This window comes from Marmota flaviventris, chromosome 6 (assembly GCF_047511675.1).
Source record: "Marmota flaviventris isolate mMarFla1 chromosome 6, mMarFla1.hap1, whole genome shotgun sequence".
Lineage (NCBI taxonomy): Eukaryota > Metazoa > Chordata > Mammalia > Rodentia > Sciuridae > Marmota > Marmota flaviventris.
In genome coordinates, this window is record NC_092503.1 from 29,088,186 (window position 1) to 29,106,904 (window position 18,719).

The 18,719-nt window shown below is 33.3% G+C and overlaps 1 protein-coding gene across 7 annotated transcripts in view; it reads left to right on the forward strand.

Annotated features, from left to right (window-relative positions):
* The first annotated feature begins 829 nt into the window (after positions 1–829).
* The window catches only part of Ahi1 (Abelson helper integration site 1), a 172,306-nt gene continuing 154,416 nt past the window's right edge, over positions 830–18,719 (forward strand). For 5 of the 7 annotated variants that reach the window (XR_011707701.1, XM_071613003.1, XM_071613006.1 and 2 more), the window contains exons 1-4: positions 830–958; positions 1,142–1,230; positions 3,253–3,320; positions 4,535–4,659. Coding sequence is in view for 6 of the 7 variants with exons in the window: in XM_071613003.1 (XP_071469104.1) it covers positions 3,311–3,320; positions 4,535–4,659 (135 nt within the window). In the remaining variant the exon portion in view is untranslated. The other 2 variants (XM_027938474.2, XM_071613004.1) reach the window with 2 other exon arrangements.

The window sequence follows — 18,719 nt, forward strand, 5'->3', positions numbered from 1 at the left end:
CTTCCAGAAAAATATACACAACTTTCTCCCAGTGCAAACGAAGCAACAGGTGATGGTGCACAACTATAACTGTAGAAAATGGCCTCTAATTCAAGAGTTGAGGAACAACGCAACTAGTATTTTTCCATCCTTGGTGACTCATAGCTAAAGATGGCGCCTGTAGCAGAAATTAGCACGGGGGAGGGGGCGTTTTATGAAGAAAAGATGACGTTTTTATTTTTGTTTTCAACACACAGTGAGATACCTCAGCGCCTGGAGAATCATGGATGATGGTTTTCTTCCGCTAAGATTTTTGTGTGTAGTACAACTCTTCAATTTTCCACGCTAAAAAGCTTGTTTCATTTTGTGGGCGCGATAGCGCGGGGGATGACAAGTCTTTTTCTTTGCTTCACGGTCTCATTCATTCATGTTTCTTATTCAGGGAGGGTTCCACGGACAGCCTGCCCGTCTGGCTTTCCCTCCTTTGTTTATCCCGGGCTTGTTACGGTTCTGAGACGCACGGAGGGTACACCCGCGCATCCTGGGGTTTCCTTACCGCTCCAAGGGGAGCAGATTCTTACCCCTTCCAGAGCCGCGGGGGCGACAGGCGCGCGCACGGCTCCGCAACGCGTGCCGGTCGATAGGCGGAGGGCCCGCGGGTCCGCGCAGCGATGCAGCACTTCCGGGGCCTGCGCGGGGGCGGGGCGCAGAAAGGGCGCCCAGGCGCGGCCACGGTCCAGGCCAGGCGCGTGGGCAGCTCCGGTCGTCATGGGAACGGCGGCGTAGGCAGGCCTGACGTCAGCAAGCGGCTCGCGGCCCGCACTGCGGCACCCAGTCGGCTCTCAGTGCTTAGGACGTTGGCGGCCGGTGTGGCTGTGCTGCTGCCGCCCTCCGGCCCGCCCAGCTTGGCACTGGGTCTGCTTCTCACCGCTCCAGCTGTCGGTTCGTTGGGAACCGATCGCTGAGCGCTCTCCTCTCCGTGAGTACCCAGCGGGTGCGCTGGTGGCGGGAGCCGGGAGCGGGCGCTCGGCTTGCCCCGGGCTCCTGGAGCGGGGGCGGCTTGGGGGCTGCGCGAGGCCGAGAGCGCTGGGCCGCAGTGCGCCAACGCGGGCCGTCGCCGAGCGGGCACGGGATGCGATCTTAGATCCCCCGTACGTTTCAGGTCTTCTAGTCTGTGGAGCGGGGGATTGCAGTCATTGTCTTCCATACTCCCGGTCCTGGCTTGAACGCTTTGGAGCAGATACGTTCTAAGTACGTTCGTTTCTTTTTAGAGGGTCAAGCTGGTACTGAAACGCCTTCTTTATTACATCTGAGAAAAGGTGATCCATGTGTTGCATTTATAAGAAGAGAGTCAAATTATGTTAATAGGGTCATTTAGGTGTGCCTAAAAATGGGGGGTGTATTATATGGTAAGAATCCCCACTGAATGATTACACTGCATTTCAGCAGTACCGTGAAATTACAGCCGCCCCGCTCCCCCGAAAGGGATGCTAACAGATTTTTGACCTGTTGCATTAAGGATTGCTGTTATTGTTTGGGCTTTCTGAAAGAAGATTGCTTGTTATGGGGATTCAGGAAATTCTTTAAAAGAATTTTTGAAAGATATTAAGATACCAGAAATGTTTTAAGACCATATTTAGAATCTCAGGTATTCACGAAGACTGTCTTTGATTTATTTTTTGAATTACGCACCCTGTGTTTTTGTTTCTTTTTTCCTTTACTGTAAAATTCGGAAGGACTGGATTATCTAAGCCTCTCAGCTTTTTCTCCCCTTGGCCTTTAGTCCCATGCTGGGTGATAATCAGATGGTCAGTGGAAAAAAAAAAAAATGAGATGAAACGCAATCTCATTAATTTTTCTGCGTTGTGTGCCTTTGAAGCTCCTGTAAAAGACTTGGGATGGAGAAGTTTTAAAATAAAGGCATATATGAGATGCAGGGATGTTTTATTAAATCTGGCCTTAATTTTTGCAGATAATGTAAATACATTTAGAGATAATGTAAATACATAATTTATTTATTCTTAAAATGCATATTGTATGCAATTTTATTCTTAAAATGCATGCATATTGTATGATTAAAGTAATTTAATCATGTATTTTATTTATTAAATAATTATTAAATGAACATAAAGAAATTTTATGGAGCACTACCTGCATTGTGTGATTGTTTTCCTTTTTGATGTTTCCTTTTCTCTTTACAATAAAAGTAGGTGCCATTTTAATTTCCCAGGCAAGGAAAAACCAAGGCTTAGGGAAATTCAGTAGCTTGCCTCAGACCACACATCAGTAAGTGACAGAACATGAGCTCAAGTTGAGTCTTTTGGACTATAAAACCATTGTTTCTGCTTTTTTTTTTTTTTTTTTTTTTAATGGTGATACATAGATAAAGAGAGCACAGGTTTTGCTGTCCAAAAGCTAGCAGTTTGATGGTGGTCACAGAACATTTACCAGGGTTAAAATTCAGGGCAGAAGTAAACCAATTGATTAATGAAGATCAAGGAATTTTAGCATTTCTTAGACTTTTCTGTTAGGGAATATAGATCTCCAGGGAACTGGAGCATTAACTAATAATGCCCAGTAGTTCAAAATATATGTTTTTTTCTTTTTTTTTTACACAGTTTTATTCTTAAAAATGCATGCATATTGTATTCTTATGTGGAAATTAATATATTCATTTTAGATTCATCCTCATCTTTAAATAAATTGACAATTCAAGAATATATGTGCAGAGTATATCCATGTGTTTGAGTAGCTTTGATGTAATATACCCTGAGATATTTATTTGAAAATGATGGCACAGATGCTTGTGCTAGTCTTTTCGATTATAGCAAAATTTTCAGTGGCAGATACAGAAATATTTAAATTACCTATGAATATGCTACCCACAAGCATATTTTATTAATATGATAATGTTTTGGGAAATCAAACCTGAGCTGGGGCTTGGTTTCTTAAAATCATGTTAAAATCGTCATTAATTTTTTAGAACACTTTAAAAAGTCTACTAACATACCAAGTTAGATGTTTACTGCATTTCTAATTTTTTTGGTTTCAAATAAAAAAATATTTTATTCATATATGATCCAGTTTACTTAACTTTATTGCAGGACCCTAAATTAATTCAAATGTACTCAATTAATTTCCATAAAAATTGGGATAAGAGAGTATCGCTTTACTGGTGAAGTAGTGGCAATACCATGGCATAACTTAAGTGAAGAATGTTTTAATTTTCATTTGGAACATCCATGTTATAAAAAATCCTCTTTGTTTTAATAGGATCCTGATTGAGTCAGTGCGTTACATTATTTCTCAATGCTTGCCATAAAGCTGAGCTATGCCCACTGGTAAGACTTTTATGAAATTTTTGCACAAAATTCATATTTTACACACTTGTTTTTAAATTTGGCTCATTTTAAGGGACTCTAACAGATTAATGAATAAACTAAGTCTCATCAACCAAATATTGCTTTTAGAGAGGGTAATGAGTATTTTAGGTTTGGTCTCTGTGTGGAACTGATCAGCTCTTTTAAATCATAAAAGTACCATAAGAATTCATAACAATGATCATATCTGGTTTTAATAAAACATTATTTACAAAAGCAGATGACTAGCCTGTAGGCCACAGTTTGCTCATACCTGTTATGGGGGGGGCATTCATTCAGTCATCATTTTTTCACGTAAAGCATATTTATTGAACACCAAAGCTAGTAGCTAGGGATGTAAATATACACTACATAGTATGGTGGGAGAGAGAGAGAATTATTTATGTAGGTGTATGTAGACATATGTATATTATATATACATATATATTCTAGTTGGGTTAAGTGCTACAAAGAAAAAGAATGGCTTTCTACATAAGAAACAGAAAAATTTAGATGAGGTTGTCAGAAAGTGATCCATTTTAGAAGCAACATTTAAATAGCTTAACACAATGTAGAAGCAGCTCCATTTGCATGAGAAGGAGCTTATTTTGATGGAGGAGATAGAAGGTTGACATTATGGACAGGATGTAGGTATTTAAGGGGAGGTTTGTCTTGATTTGAAGCTGTAGAAATGGATAGGTCAGGAAGTATAGAACCCTTTAGGGCGTATGAAGGACTTGTTTTATTTTACCCTAAATTAAATCTGCAGGGAAATAGCATGATATGATTTATGTTTTAAAGGAAAAAATAACTTTTAATATTTGTCAAATGGTGACTATAGGCTAGACAAATGTTAGTCATTTTTCATGCCAGATGATCTTTGATAGAATTTTGATTTTACAGATAATATTAGAAAATGAAGTTTATAAATGTCTAAGGTCATACAATTAACAGTGATAGATGCTACTATGCAAAGGAGACTTTTAGAGGAAGTGACTAAAGAGGTAAGAGGTATATGGGTGAGAAGTCACCACAGCTAAAAGAAAAAAATATTTTAAGAAGTAGGAATCATTCACTTGTTATAATGTAGAGAACTCATGCAGGTATTCACAGACTATTTCTTAATATCATAGTAGTAAAGGTTTGTGTTACAGTAGAGTTATTTAGAAAATGACATGAGTCTTTATCTTTTGTAGTTGAGAGTGAAGCCAAAGCAAAAACCAAAATTCGCTTTGAAGAATTACTTAAGACCCACAATGATCTAATTCGTGAAAGAAAAAAACTGAAGAAAAAACTTGCCAAATCTAGAGAAAACATCCCAGTGAGTAACTGATCATTTGGTTATGGTGACTTACATATCTGAATAAAATTATTGCTTTCATATTAAAATTCTAAGGAACTTTGGAAATTAAAAACGTCCGTCATGATCCATAACACATGGTAAAATAAAGTTTACATTAGAATCAACATCATTCTTAGAGTCATTCTTAGAGTATTGAATTCTGTCTTGAGTGCTGCCCTAAAAGAAGAACATAGGCACACTGGCGAGGGTTACCAGAAACAATGAGGAAACTCAAAACTAGCCATATTACACATTTTTGAGGAAAACAAAGGTTTTTAAAACCCAGAATATGAAGAATGTTAGAAGTAATATCTACAGATAGTCAGTGACTTGTCTATATTTAGATTTAATCTAACTGAGCAAATCAATGGCCTTAAGTCAATAATTATCTTTTTATGCTTCAGCCACACATTTAAATAAAGAATTTTGGACAGCACACTTATGAAAGATACAGAATTTAAAGCAATAATAAAGCAAACCAGCAACTAACTAGCCTGATTCCTGTGGTATTATGAGAGTCTATGACAGCATCCACAGTAAACTGTTCATGTTTTACACCTATCTTACCATTTCTTTTGCACTTTCTCCTTTGAACATAATCTCTTGGGTTCTTACACATACACAAAAATAAGTCCTTGCATGTCCAAGTGATACATAATCTTTCTCTGGAAGGAGCTTTTTTAATGAATGATATATCCTATATTTTGCTTGTATCAGATTTTACCAAATGTATATGTATGAAACCTGTGTAATTTAGTATTCTATTTGGTAGTCATCAGTGTACCAGTATATACTCTCAAGTGAGGCAAAATTAGTGTAACGCTGGCCAGAATCCAGCCACAGACAAGTACCGTTTATAGTAAGCTACAGTGTGCAGCATAGTAGGAAACAGTGATGTGCAGAATAGAACACTATGTATTGGTACATGCCCTCCCCTCAGGTGGGGATTTTACATTGCAACAAAGCGAAAAGAACCCTGGAAACAGTTGTCTGCAGAATGTTTTTATGAACTCACTTGGTTAAAGAAGAACCTCATATTTTCTCTCATTGTTAGAGAATTGGACTTTGTGAGCTATGAGCAAGATGCAGTTAAGGCCAAGAATTCTTAATTAAGTGGATAATAAGATACTGAGCAGAAGTTATAAGGTCCATTTAAGATATTGAGGACATACAGGTATGAAGTAACATCATAATTTACCCAGCCTCTCTTAGCAAACACCAAACCTAAATAGACTTTGCATTCAGAAATAAGGATAATAGGTGGGGGAGAAAAAGATTTTCTGGCTCAAAAGAAGGGAATATTCCTGGAGGGCTTAGGGGAAAACCAAATATTTCTGGAATTGTTAATCCCAGGAAGTAGAAGAGGAATACCCACTTTCATTTACTAGATAGCTCAATGCTTTCTGTCTTTCAGGCTCTCTTCTATACATTTTTTAAGTGTTCACATACTTGCTACAAACAACAGAATGATAAAGATTTATTTCCATAGACCAGGAAACTACAGCATAGACTTGGAGTGTCTTGACAAAAGTTATGTAGTAAGTTGTGAAAACAGGGATTCAAATACTGACAGTCTGATTGTAGAGTGTACTCTCTTATCTACAAGTCAGTGTTACCTCTTTTAATAAACGTTGAAGTGATAGCAACTCTTTGGAACAAGAACATGAATTTCTGTGTACATAACATAACAGACTGAGGTGAAAAAGGAAGCAGTCTGAAATAAAATTAAGCAAGGAAAAAAACCTGTAATAAAAGAATTTACAATAATGGCAGGTTTACCTTATGTTCTAATTACGTATCAGGCATGGTGATAAGAATTTTACAATTATTTCTTATAGTCATGTTAATCATGCAGAGTTTTTGCACATGAGAAATTTTATTTTAAATTGTTTGTCCACGTTGTATAGTCAGAAAACAAAAAAGTGGGATCTAGGACCATAGTCACTCCAATTTTAAAGTCCATGTTCTTTCTTCAGCTGCTTCCTTAAAACTATCTCAGGCCTAAACTAACAGGATTGGTACCATGAGAAAAGCTAATCAGTAATATGGGAGACAAACTTGAGGCACTCTCCATGAGAGAAATGGCCAAAACTGAAATAAAATAAGTAATGAGAATATATTTGACTTACAAATAAGTGTTCCCAGACAGTACTCATAGAATAGAAACCAAAACAGCAATGATGAAGAAACCTGCCTGAGGTTAAGAAAAAAAGATCTTCAAAGACATGAGTCCATTTTGCATTCCAGGTATTTATGAGATGAGAACTGCATCTAGAAATGTTTTTGTTTTGTTTTTATTTCAGGAGAAAAATAAATTTTACAAATATCTAAACAAAAAAAGCATCAAGTACATTTCAGACTTCTCTAAAAACACTGACTCCAAAAGACAGTGGGGAAATATCTATAGAGTATTGAGGAGAAAACTGACCCAAGAAGTCTAGTAACCTAAATTGTTAGTCATTTGCAAGGGCGGTAATCATATGAGCAGAGAGCTTAATGAGCTCCTGAAAAAAAATGACAAACTATTAAAGATGTTATTTTTGAAGATGTATATGATTATCAGACATGAATAAAAGCGTAGAAAACATATAATTTGCAAATATTGAATGAACCTTGAAATCAGTTAAATATATAGAAATGTCTTATTATATATATGCCAAAAGTAAACCTAAAGATTTTTACTATATATGTATACAGCTGCTCCTTGACTTACAATGGTATTATGCCTCAGTGAACCCATAGTAAGTTGAAAATGCATTTAATACATCTAACCTACCAAATAGCTTAGCAGTGCAGTCCACTGTAGAGTGTCAGTTGTTAATCCCTTATGATTGTAGGGCTGACTGGGAACATACTGTACCATACATCACCAGATTGGAAAAGATTCAAATTTAAAATTGGAAGTACAGTTTCTACTGAATGAACATCTGTTTTGTACCATCATAAAGTAAAAAAAAAAAAAAAATTGACTGTCTATATGATAATGTGAAATAATAGAATTAAATGGTTTCCAAAGATTGAGCAAAACATCCTCGCTTACAAAGGAAGGAAAAGTCATATAACTATTACTACTGCCTAGGGTATAGTTACTGTTTCATCCTATAATGTGAAATAATTAAAATAATATATAGCATATAAAATGGATTATTATACTTTTTGAGTCATTAGAGATCAGGGAAAATCACTGAAATTAGATTTTATAAGACAAAGAAAAGTAAGGGAGTAAGAAATTTAAGAGCAAGTATTTAGTCATGACAGTAAATGTAAATGGCTTAAGATTTCTATTTTAAAAAGTAGATTGTATAATAAATTTTTGAAGTAGTCACATTTTCCTCTTGCAATATTCATATACCAGACAAAATGACTATAAAGTTTAAAATAAAAGTGCAAAAATATAGATGAAGAGCATTTAGAAACTTGGAGCTGTCGCCTTTATTGAAAGAATAAAAAATTCTAAATAAAATTTGAACAATTGAAATTGGTCATGTTAAAAGAATTATCCAAGTCAACCTAATAGTTTCCCCCCAAATCTCAAGATTATCTTAATAAATGGATATTGGTGCATAATTAAGAAGTTAGTACAAATAAATTGAATAAAAGCCATATGAGCATATAAAAATAACCAAGAAGAAATCATTTTAATTGGAAACAAAATAGTAATTTTTTTAAAAAACAAATATTTTATATTTATGTTTGTGAAAATTATGTTCCTTCAGATCCACATGTACACATGAAATACTGTGTAAGATTTTAGTAGTTTTCCATGGTTTCCTTTGAGGAGGAAGGATATATACTTCTATATACATCTAACCTTCATTTTTTTTCCTTTATTATTAGGGCACATAGAAAAGGTCTCTTTTCATTAAAACTAGTTAGTATCCTTGATATTTACATAATTACAAAATATGCTAGAGTATAAAACAAATAATGATAGTTTTGCTTTTTTTAAAACTGATATTTTTGTGCAGCTACTTCATACGAGGCACCATACCAAATGCTTTCCATGCATTCATTAACTCACTTCATTCTCATAAGAATCTTAAAATTAGTATAGATTGGAGAACCGAGGCACCAGAGTTTCAGGAACTTAACTGGGTTCAGACAACTAAGGTGTAGGAATCCTGGTCCTTCTCATTCTGTAACTTGTGATCATGACAACTCTGCTCTACTACCTCCCTATTTTGCTCTTGTATACTGTAGGCAAATGTATGTTCTCTTAGGAGAACAAATGGTCATTGATAGTCTAAATGCTAATATTAGGAAACCTATGTGAATCAACTGAAAGGGAACAGGGTAGTAAATTAAAATAATTAGAGTGAGAAACAATATGAAGATATTGGAGAAGAAGGTACAGGAACTAATAGATAAATATCACATAGAAACTACAGAAACCTCCAAAAGGTCTTAAAAATAAATTTTCCAAAAGTATAGATTCATAATGAAAAAAACTTGTAAATAATTGTTAGCACATATTACAGACTTAGACTTTATACTTACCAGTTTTCTTTAAGGTTTCGGTTTCACACTGTTGTCATAATCGTCAGTGAACTTTTTTAGTTAACAAAAGTAGACTAAAGTTAATGCAGAAGAATGAAAAAGGAAGATTTAACTTAAAAATTTAAAACAAGAAAAGGGATTATACCATTTCTAGATATTTCATTTTTTTATAAATATAATTCAAGAAATAATATTGATAGGGATACTTTAATTTTTGAAGAAAAAGTTCAATTAAAACCTCATTTTATATGACTAAATTTCATTTCAGACAGCTTAAAAAGTTAAATGTAAAGATCTAAATTACTAGATAAATACTTAAATGAGAAAATAAAAATGACTAGCTGGTTTAATCTTCCTGTAAAGAAAGATATTCTGGTCTTAAAAGGGATAAAAACATCCCAAATAGACTATTCTCAGAAGATTTAGTAAATGTTTATTGAATGAATGACTAGGATGTGTAAGATGCTCTTTTTGTCAAAAAGCAAAGTCAACTAATTCATTGAGAAAAATATGTAATATTTTTACAGTCCTAAGAGTTAATACTTTTACATGTAGCTAAAAGTAATTGCTAACATGTATTGAATACTAGAATCAGAAGGACCTTCTTAATGTTTTCTAGTTATTTATCTGATTACTCCTCAGAACAACATTATGATTAAGTTTCATTTCTGTTGTGAAGTAGTATAATTAGATGCCATAAATATTAAGATCCTAAATAGCTAAGTAATCTAAAGTCATGAAAAATAAAACAAATTGTATGAGAAAATAACATTAGCTAATAGAATATAGAAATAGTTAAAAAGATTCAGAGTGGGATACTGAGATGATATTTTTTGCTGACCAAATAAGTATTAAAAAGCTTAGTAGTAGTAGTGTAGTGAACAAGGCTTTTTGGTACAATGATGGTAAAAGGGTAAGTTAATATAGCACGCATTAACGACTCTTCTAGGAAGATTGTGAAGAGGAATATTATGAAGATAGTATTGATTGAATTAAGGTGTTTAAACACTGATTTCAGGAAGATAATGGAGATATAGACCACAAGTAGAAAAAATTCACATTTTTATATTGGGAAGAAAAGAGGGAAAGAAGGTGTTTGCCGTGTTGGTAGCAGAAAGTTCCAGCTTCCCATGTGATGGCTTATGTCTGTAGAAGTGAGTTAGGAAGTGACACCATTGGACATTAGAGATGAGTGAAGAGGGTCTGAAGTAGCCACTGTGGAGAAGGTAAGGAGAAGTGCAAGTGAACAGATTATTGTACATAGAAGACTTGTCCAACAGTGCTGATAACCTAGTTGAATTTATAGACTATATTTTTATAAATACACCAGTGTTTGAAGTGGTTCACATTTTTCAAACTCATTATAAAATGACTAAGTTTGAACAGTGCCTGGAGTTTTGCCAGACAATGTGATGGACGGTAAGTACATGATAAGGGCAAGTGATGATTAAACTGATGGCTCATGGGATCAGAGTATCAGGATGTTAATAAATTAGGCTTTATTGGATTGATAACATAATAAACTTTATTATTTTGTACTACTGTCTGGAGTGGTTTTTTATTCAATAGTAATAACAAATAAATGGCTAAGTAGAGAATAAACACACTATAGTTGTATTTTTAGAATTGCATTTAAATCTTTCTTTTAAATGGGGAAATTTAAGCCATATTTTTCTCATTTTCATTGCTTATGCTATATTATCTTGATTTTCTTTTACCTCGTTTTATTCTTATAACTTAACTTGATAGTACTGATATCGTCTTTGTCCTATGAGCTAAAGTTTCTAAATATTTTTGCTTTTTGTACTGAATTTTAAAGGGTAGAAAATCTTCTAGGTTCTCTAGGTATTACTCATATCATCCATGTATATACTTTAACATAAATCTGTAATTATCTTAGCTCTATCAAAGATAAATTTAGAACCCCAGTCTTCTTAGGGGGTAACTAAATACTCATCAAAATATATATATATATTTTTTAATTGGGATTGAATGTAGGGGGACTTACTCATTGAGGTACATTCCCAGCTCTTTTATTTTATTTTATTTTTTTTTTATTTTGAGACAGGTTCTGTCTAAGTTTGTGAGACTGGTCTCAAACACCTCAACACCTACTGAGTCACTGGGGTTACAAGTGTGTGTCACCTGATCAAAGTAGTTTATGTCTAAGAGCAAAGACCAACAATATTTAAAGGAATCCCGAGAAAATCTAGCAGCGAGCAATACAAATGCATAGTTTGATCTCCATTGAAATCCACCAGCCTTATAAAATGGAAAGATAATATGACCTTGAACCAGAAATAAGTCAATTAATAGAAACAATGTAGGAGATAGAAAAAGATATAAAAAAGACCAAATAAAACTTCTAGAGATTAAAAAATATAAAATTTGAAATTACCAGTAAACTGAATGGAATTAGCATATTAGAGACTGCATAGAAATAATCAGGAAACTTGAAGAAATAACATTCTATCACTAAAAAGGGTCTCAAATGTTAAAGTGGAGAGGGAACAGAACATTGTGACTTATAGAACAGTATTAAGCATTTTAATTGTGTGTACCGTAAATCTGAGAAAGTAGGAGTTAAGAAAACATTCAAAGAAAAAATTTTGCACATTTTATGGAAACAGTAAACGCACAGATACAAGAAGCTCAACAAATCATAAGCAGAAGAAATATGAACAAAATTATTCCATCATCACACTAAAATTGTTGAAAAGCCAGAGAAAATGAAGACATTTTGTTCAGGAGAATAAAGAATGACAGCAAACTATTTCAGCTAAAAGTGACTGGAGCTATGTCTTTAAAACACTGAAAGAAAAAACTATCACCACCTAGAATTCTATATTGAGAGACATATCTTGCAAAATTGAAAGGGAAATAAGAACCTTTTAAGTAAACACTGAAAGAATTCTTTGTCAGTAGACCTGAAGTACAAGAAATTGTTAATTTTTAAAAAGGTAATAACCAAGTAGATTTGCACAAAGGAGCACAGAAACTAGTAAGTATACTAAAGAAATAATTTTTCTCATTTAAAAAAAAATCTTTAATTAAAAGATAACTTTTAAGGCAAGAGTGAAAACAGGGATAGAATGTGTGTGTGGAAGCAAAAGGTGAGAACATAGGAAATAGGGGAGGAGGTAAAGTAGAATTATACTTTTAAGGTTCTTAAAATACATGGGAAGTGGCATTATTTGGTAAGTTTGGATAAAGATTTATATTATAAAACCTGGAGCAATCACTTAAAAAGTGGGGAGGGGGATGGATTAAAAAAAACAGCAATGTTATGATGGAATAAAAAAAAGATAATGAGAAAGATGGCAGAAAGAGGGGAAAAAAAAACAGCAATACAAATAGAAGCAAATAACAGTATGGAATACTTAAATTCAGCTGTATCCAAAAAATCACTTTAAATATAAAAGGAGCAAACAGACCCATTCAAGGATAGAGATTTCAAATTGACAAATACATAGGACCCTGGTATATATTTACTATAAGAAACCCCCTAGATATATAAAGACACAGATGGGTTAAAGTTTAAAGGACAGACAAGAAGATAATACCATACTAATAGTAGTTGAAGCAAAGTTGGAGTGGTTATAGTGATATCAGAAAAAGTATATTTTAGGACATAAAAAGTTACAAGGATAAACAGGAATATTGCCTAGCTTAAAGAAGAATATTTTATAATGATAAAAGTATTGTTTTTTTCAGGAAGAAAATAATCCTAAAAGTGTGTATAAACCCAGTAAAAGAACTTTAAAACACACAAAAATTAATGGAAATGACAGACAAATCAGCAATTATGATTATATATTTGAATAGTCCCTCTTAGAAATTGATAGAGTAAGTAGTTAAAAATCATCAATAATAGATGACTTCAAATCACTGTCGACAAATTTGGAACATTGTATCCAACAAACATCAGTAATCAATTTTTAGCACACTGAGACAAATACCAACCTGTGCCATAAGCCTAGATATTACTGTTTTAAATATAAGCAAAAAAATTATAGATACAAAATAAAAACTTTAAATGATACAGAACATGTTTTAGACCATGACAGAATTAAACTAGAAATAATTAACCAAAGAGATATGTCTGATCTTTCAATATTTGAAAGTTAAACAGGATCCTAAAATGGCCATTAAAGAAGAAACCTGAAGAAAATATTTTGAACTAAAGAAAAATGAAATCACAACGTATCAAAATTGTGGAATGCTTCTAAAGCAGATGGAAATTCATAATACTGAAATTAAAGAGGAACTTTATTAGAGGAATAGCAGTCTCAGATCTATTATTGAAGCCTTCTTAAACAGTATGAAGAACAAATTAAGCCCCAAATAGAAAATGGAAATAATAAGTGTAAACAGTGAAATGAGAAAAACTATAGTCAGCATGAATATATTCAAGTGCAGATCCTTTTAAAAGAAATTGATCATCTTATGTATTGGGCATTCTAATGGCCTACTTCAGGCTTGATAATTCACTAGCGGGACCCACAGGACTCAAAAGCTCTGATATGTTCATATAGTTTATCACAGCAGAAAGAAACAGATTAAAATCAACAAAGGGAAAAAGTGCATGAGGCACACTGCAGGAAAAACCAGTAGTGTGCTCCCTGTAGTGTTGTACAGTTCTTACTTCTGCCAGCAACTGTGAAAATGTGCAAAATGTTGATAACCAGGAACATTTACCCAAGCCTTCTTGTTCATGGTTTTGTGTATGTGTGTGAGGTGTTTGTGCAAGGTGTCATATAAGCATGCAGTGCCTGTGTGAATGACCTTAGTTACTCTGATATCAGTCTCCCAGACCAAAAATAGATGTTTACCATAAATCACATTATTAGTATTTGACCAAATTGGTACAGTGTTGCCCAAGGCTTTAGGCATATAAAAGCAGTCTTATCACACATAACATTCCAGAAACTCAAAGCTCAGTTTTTAGGATCCTACCTACAGCTGGTCCCAAAAATGGATCTTATTTGGGATTTGCTGCATTTTAGCAACTGGTCTCGAGGTTTTTTTTTTTTTTCCCCCCCTGCATAACCTGTAACCAGATTAATTAGGAAAAAAGAAAAAAAAAACAAACACAAATTACCAATATTAGGAATCTGAAAGTTACTGTAGATGCTATAGATTTTAAAAAGATAATAAGGGAGTATCATGAATGATTTTCTGACCATATATTTAGCAGCTGAGATGAAATGCATAAATTACATGCAGTGTACAAACTCCCAAAGCTCCCTCTAAAAGAAATAGATAAAAACTTCACAAATAAAAGTAATTCTAGGTGGCTTCATTGTAAATTTCACCAAGCATTTGAGTAAGAATTAATACCAATTCTATACAAGCTCTTTAACAGGCTAAACTAATTCTCCACTCCTTCTTGTAAACACTCATTATCCTGATACCATGACTAGAAACATATTACAAGAAAATTACCAACCAATATTGCTAAGGAACACAGCTTCAGACATCATCAATGAAATATTAGGAACTCATTCTTACAAAAAAAGATAATACAAAATGACTTCTAGGAATATATTGTCAGTTCAGTGTTAGAAAAACTATTCACTGGAATTCATTTCATAAGGCTAATTCAGAAAACCATATGATCATCTTAAATATAGAAAAAGGATCTGGAATATACATAGCACTCAAGGATAAATGCATCAAAAATGTGCAAGATGTTGAAATTTGCTGCATTTTAGCAACTGAAGTCTGCTGAGTTTTTTTTTTTTTTTTTTTCCTGCATAACCTCTAATTAAATCTATCAGGAAAAAGGAAAGAAGACACAAATTACCAATATTAGGAATCTGAGAGGAAAGTCATTATATGCTATAGATTTTAAAAGGATAATAAGGGAGTATAATGAATAATTTTATGTATATTTACATTTATATTCAGTGTATATACTGAAAGGCCCCAAAGTGCTAACAATAAAGATTTGCTTAAATAGGTATCCTGTTCATAGTTTAGAAGAAGCAGTGTTGCTAAATATCCATTCTCTGAAAATCTTTTGATTCAGTTCAATACTAATCAAAATGCCAGCAGGTTTTTAAATTGGAAATCTAAATATGAGATTTATTTGGGAATATAAACAACAGACTTAGAATAATGAAACAATTTTAAAAAGAACAAAATTGGAGAAGTTACACAGTTTGAATAGAAACCCATAGTAGAGCTGTAGTAATCAAGACAGCTTGATATTGTCATAAAGATAGGCATATGTATCAATGGAGCAGAATAGACTTTAGAAATGGACTCAGTTCTTCCTATTTTTTTTCCTTCTTCCCTACCTCCCTCTCTTCCTTCATTTTTGTACTGGGGATTGCACCCAGGGCCTTGTGCATGCTAAGTACGTGCTCTACCAATGAGCTACACCCCATTCTGGTCACTTAATTCTTAATTGTCAAGGTTAATTCAGTAAGGGAAAAGAAAAACTTTTCAACAGTGGTCCTGAAATAATCATATATCTATATGCAATAAAATAAATTGTGACCATATCTTGTTTGGAAAATAGCTAGAAATGGATCAAAGACTTACATATAAGAACCAAAGCTATATAACTTATAGAAGAAACAGAATAAAACCTTGGTATCCTTGCTCTGGATATAAAAGCATAAGACATAAAAAGAAAATGAGATAAATTGAGATTTTCAAAAATTAAAAACATTGCTAAGAAAATGAAAGGATCAGCTTTGGGTTGAAAGAAAATATTTTTAAAGCACCATCTGATACAGAACATTTTAAGAACAGTTATAACTCAGTGATATGAAAACAATCCAATTAAAATTAGAGAAGAGGTATGGATAGCAAATGAGAACATGTAAAAATTCTCATTGTCATTAGGAGTTAGGGAAATGTATTTTTTTTAAGTTTTTTTTTATTTTGAGACAGGGTCTTGCTAAATTCTGGAGACTGGCTTTGAACTTATGATCCTCCTGCCTCAGTCCCCAGAGTCACTGGGATTACAGGCATGCACCATCACACTGGCTTCAGGAGTTGACTTCATAAAGACATGCAGGGTGATGGAAATACTTACATCATGATTATTGTGACCATATAAGTATACATTTGCCAAAGTCCATTTATATACTTAAAAGTAGTGAATTTTTGGTAAATGTTTTTTTTTTTCAGAATAATTTTAAAAGCAGACACACTGAAGAAAAAAAAATATTAAGTGATGCACAGAAGTTAAAGATGAAGAATGGACAAAGATAAATTAGGAACATGAGCAAATGTCTTTGGGCCATTTCAAATTCAGTCACAACCAGATCCATGAAGCTATTAAATTCCACAAAGCAGACATCTGTTACTGTACTACAACAAAACTAGAAATTAATAACACAAGTTTATAATTTATAAATAACTTATTCCATAAAATTATAAGGGGGGAAAAGGAAATCAAAACCACAAGAAATAAAGTGTTTAAAAAATAATGAAAATATAATTATCATCCTTTGAAATGTATAGGATGTTACCAGAGCTGGGAATTATATTTATTGTACTATTTAAAAAAGAACTGAACAAAGAAAAAGATCAATGACAGATACAAAGTCATATAAAATTAATATTATTTGTACAAAGGCTGATGGATCAGAGTGAATTAAAGTATTAAAAAAAAAAACAAGCCTCATCTTATTAGTTTTCCCAAAGTTTCATTTAAAAAATTTTTTGAGACCACAAAATATTTCTTGTGTGTCTAATTCTTGATTATGTCTTTTTACAACTATTTCCTTTAGGAGTATTCTCACAATCTGTGCAATATTGATGCTACATTTCTAGTATTCACTGAAAAAGTAGAAAGAAAGATATCTATATGGCCCATTTTAACATAATGGAAATTCAGTGTTATTGAAGTATGACTATATTCATAGAAAGAAACCAAAGAGAAGTTTCTGAAAAGATCAGCAATCTTTTTCTTTGTGGAAGGCAATCAAGGATGAACTTTAGGTTTCTAATTTTGAGGGGTTATTTTGTTGTTGTTTTTAAAAAATTGTTATTGTTTAAAGCATATATCACTTCTAAAACAGAATATTTGAAAATTGATTTCTTAAAAGAGAGGCTTTTTTTTTTTTTTTTTTTTTTTTTGGTATTGGGGGAGTGAATCCAGGGGTGCTCAACCATTGAGCCCCATTCCCAGCCCTTTTTTGTATTTTATTTAGAGGCAGAATCTCACTGAGTTACTTAGGGCCTTGCTAAGTTGCTGAAGCTGGCTTTGAACTCGGGATCCTTCTAAGGGAAGCAATTTTTATTAGCTCTGATTATGGAAGATTTTTTAAAAAGTTATGGCTTCGTAATTTATCATTAAATATAGACAGAATTAGGAAAATACTTTAAGTGAGCAATCTTTCCTCTGCCTTTTTTTTTTGTTTTTAACATAGTCTAGTTGTGCAGTTTGTGGGGTGTACCTACCTGAAGCATGCTACCCTTTCTTTCTATGTTGAATATGTATTGAGCTACTTTATGTTTGGTGTTCTTTCAGCATTTTTATCTCCTTTTCATATGTAATCAATGTTTTCTAACTGCTTTTAAACATGGAGAATTTTAAAAATTGGGCCTCAGTATTCAGTAGTAAGCATAGCCATTTTTTAGAGAGTTCTTAGTTGTGATTTTAGCTTTTGTCCATTCTGATTTTCATTGCATCTATTAAGTTTTTATTTCTGTCACTCAGAATTTTATTTCTAATATTTATGGTTCACCCAACATTCTTTTGTATTTCTTTAATATGATGCCTATTTTAAATTCTTACTAGTTTATACTATTTATATTCCTTTGGTATTCATTTTTCTCTTTCATTGGATTTCATGGCTCACCTTAATTATACTGCTTTCCTTTAGTGTCTGTTAGTTTTTAGTTGTCTGGTTGTCTTTATGTTGAGAATCTTTCCTCTGCCTGTTTTTTGTTTTTAACATAGTCTGCTTTTGCTGTTTGTGGGGTGTGCCTACCTGAAGCATGCTACCCTTTCTTTTTATGCTCAACTGCTTAATCCTCTGGGTGAGCTACCACAAGAGTTGTCCATTCCAGCTCCTCAATAATAGGTTGTCCTCAGGCATATTTGCTGCTTCTTAGGAATAGCTGATTCTGATTCTTAATTGCTTCTCCAGAACCACCTGTATGTGAGGAAGTCTTTCCCTATCAATTGTGTTTTTTTCTCTGATGGTTTCTTAATAGATCTAATCTTGCCTACTTAAATCCTTGGAGAATTTCTCAAAATACTTGTTTTACAATTAGTAACATTCGTTTATGATTTTCAGCCTCTTTTTTCCTATTAAAATAATATCTCATTTCAAATAATATTTTATTGGAGAAAGAAGTATAGCTGTATGCTTAGTTTGACATTTGATTTAACTTGATATTTAACATTTAGCAGTGTTTTAGTTATACAGTTGGACTCATTACAGGGTAATCTTAGAGCTAAAGACTTTGGTTTTCGAGTATAATTATGGAGCAAGAAAAATGACCCATGTGTGTTTTCTCTTGGGGAACTAGAAATGTTTTACCCACAGTGACTCTTTTAGTAGTTTCTGATCTCC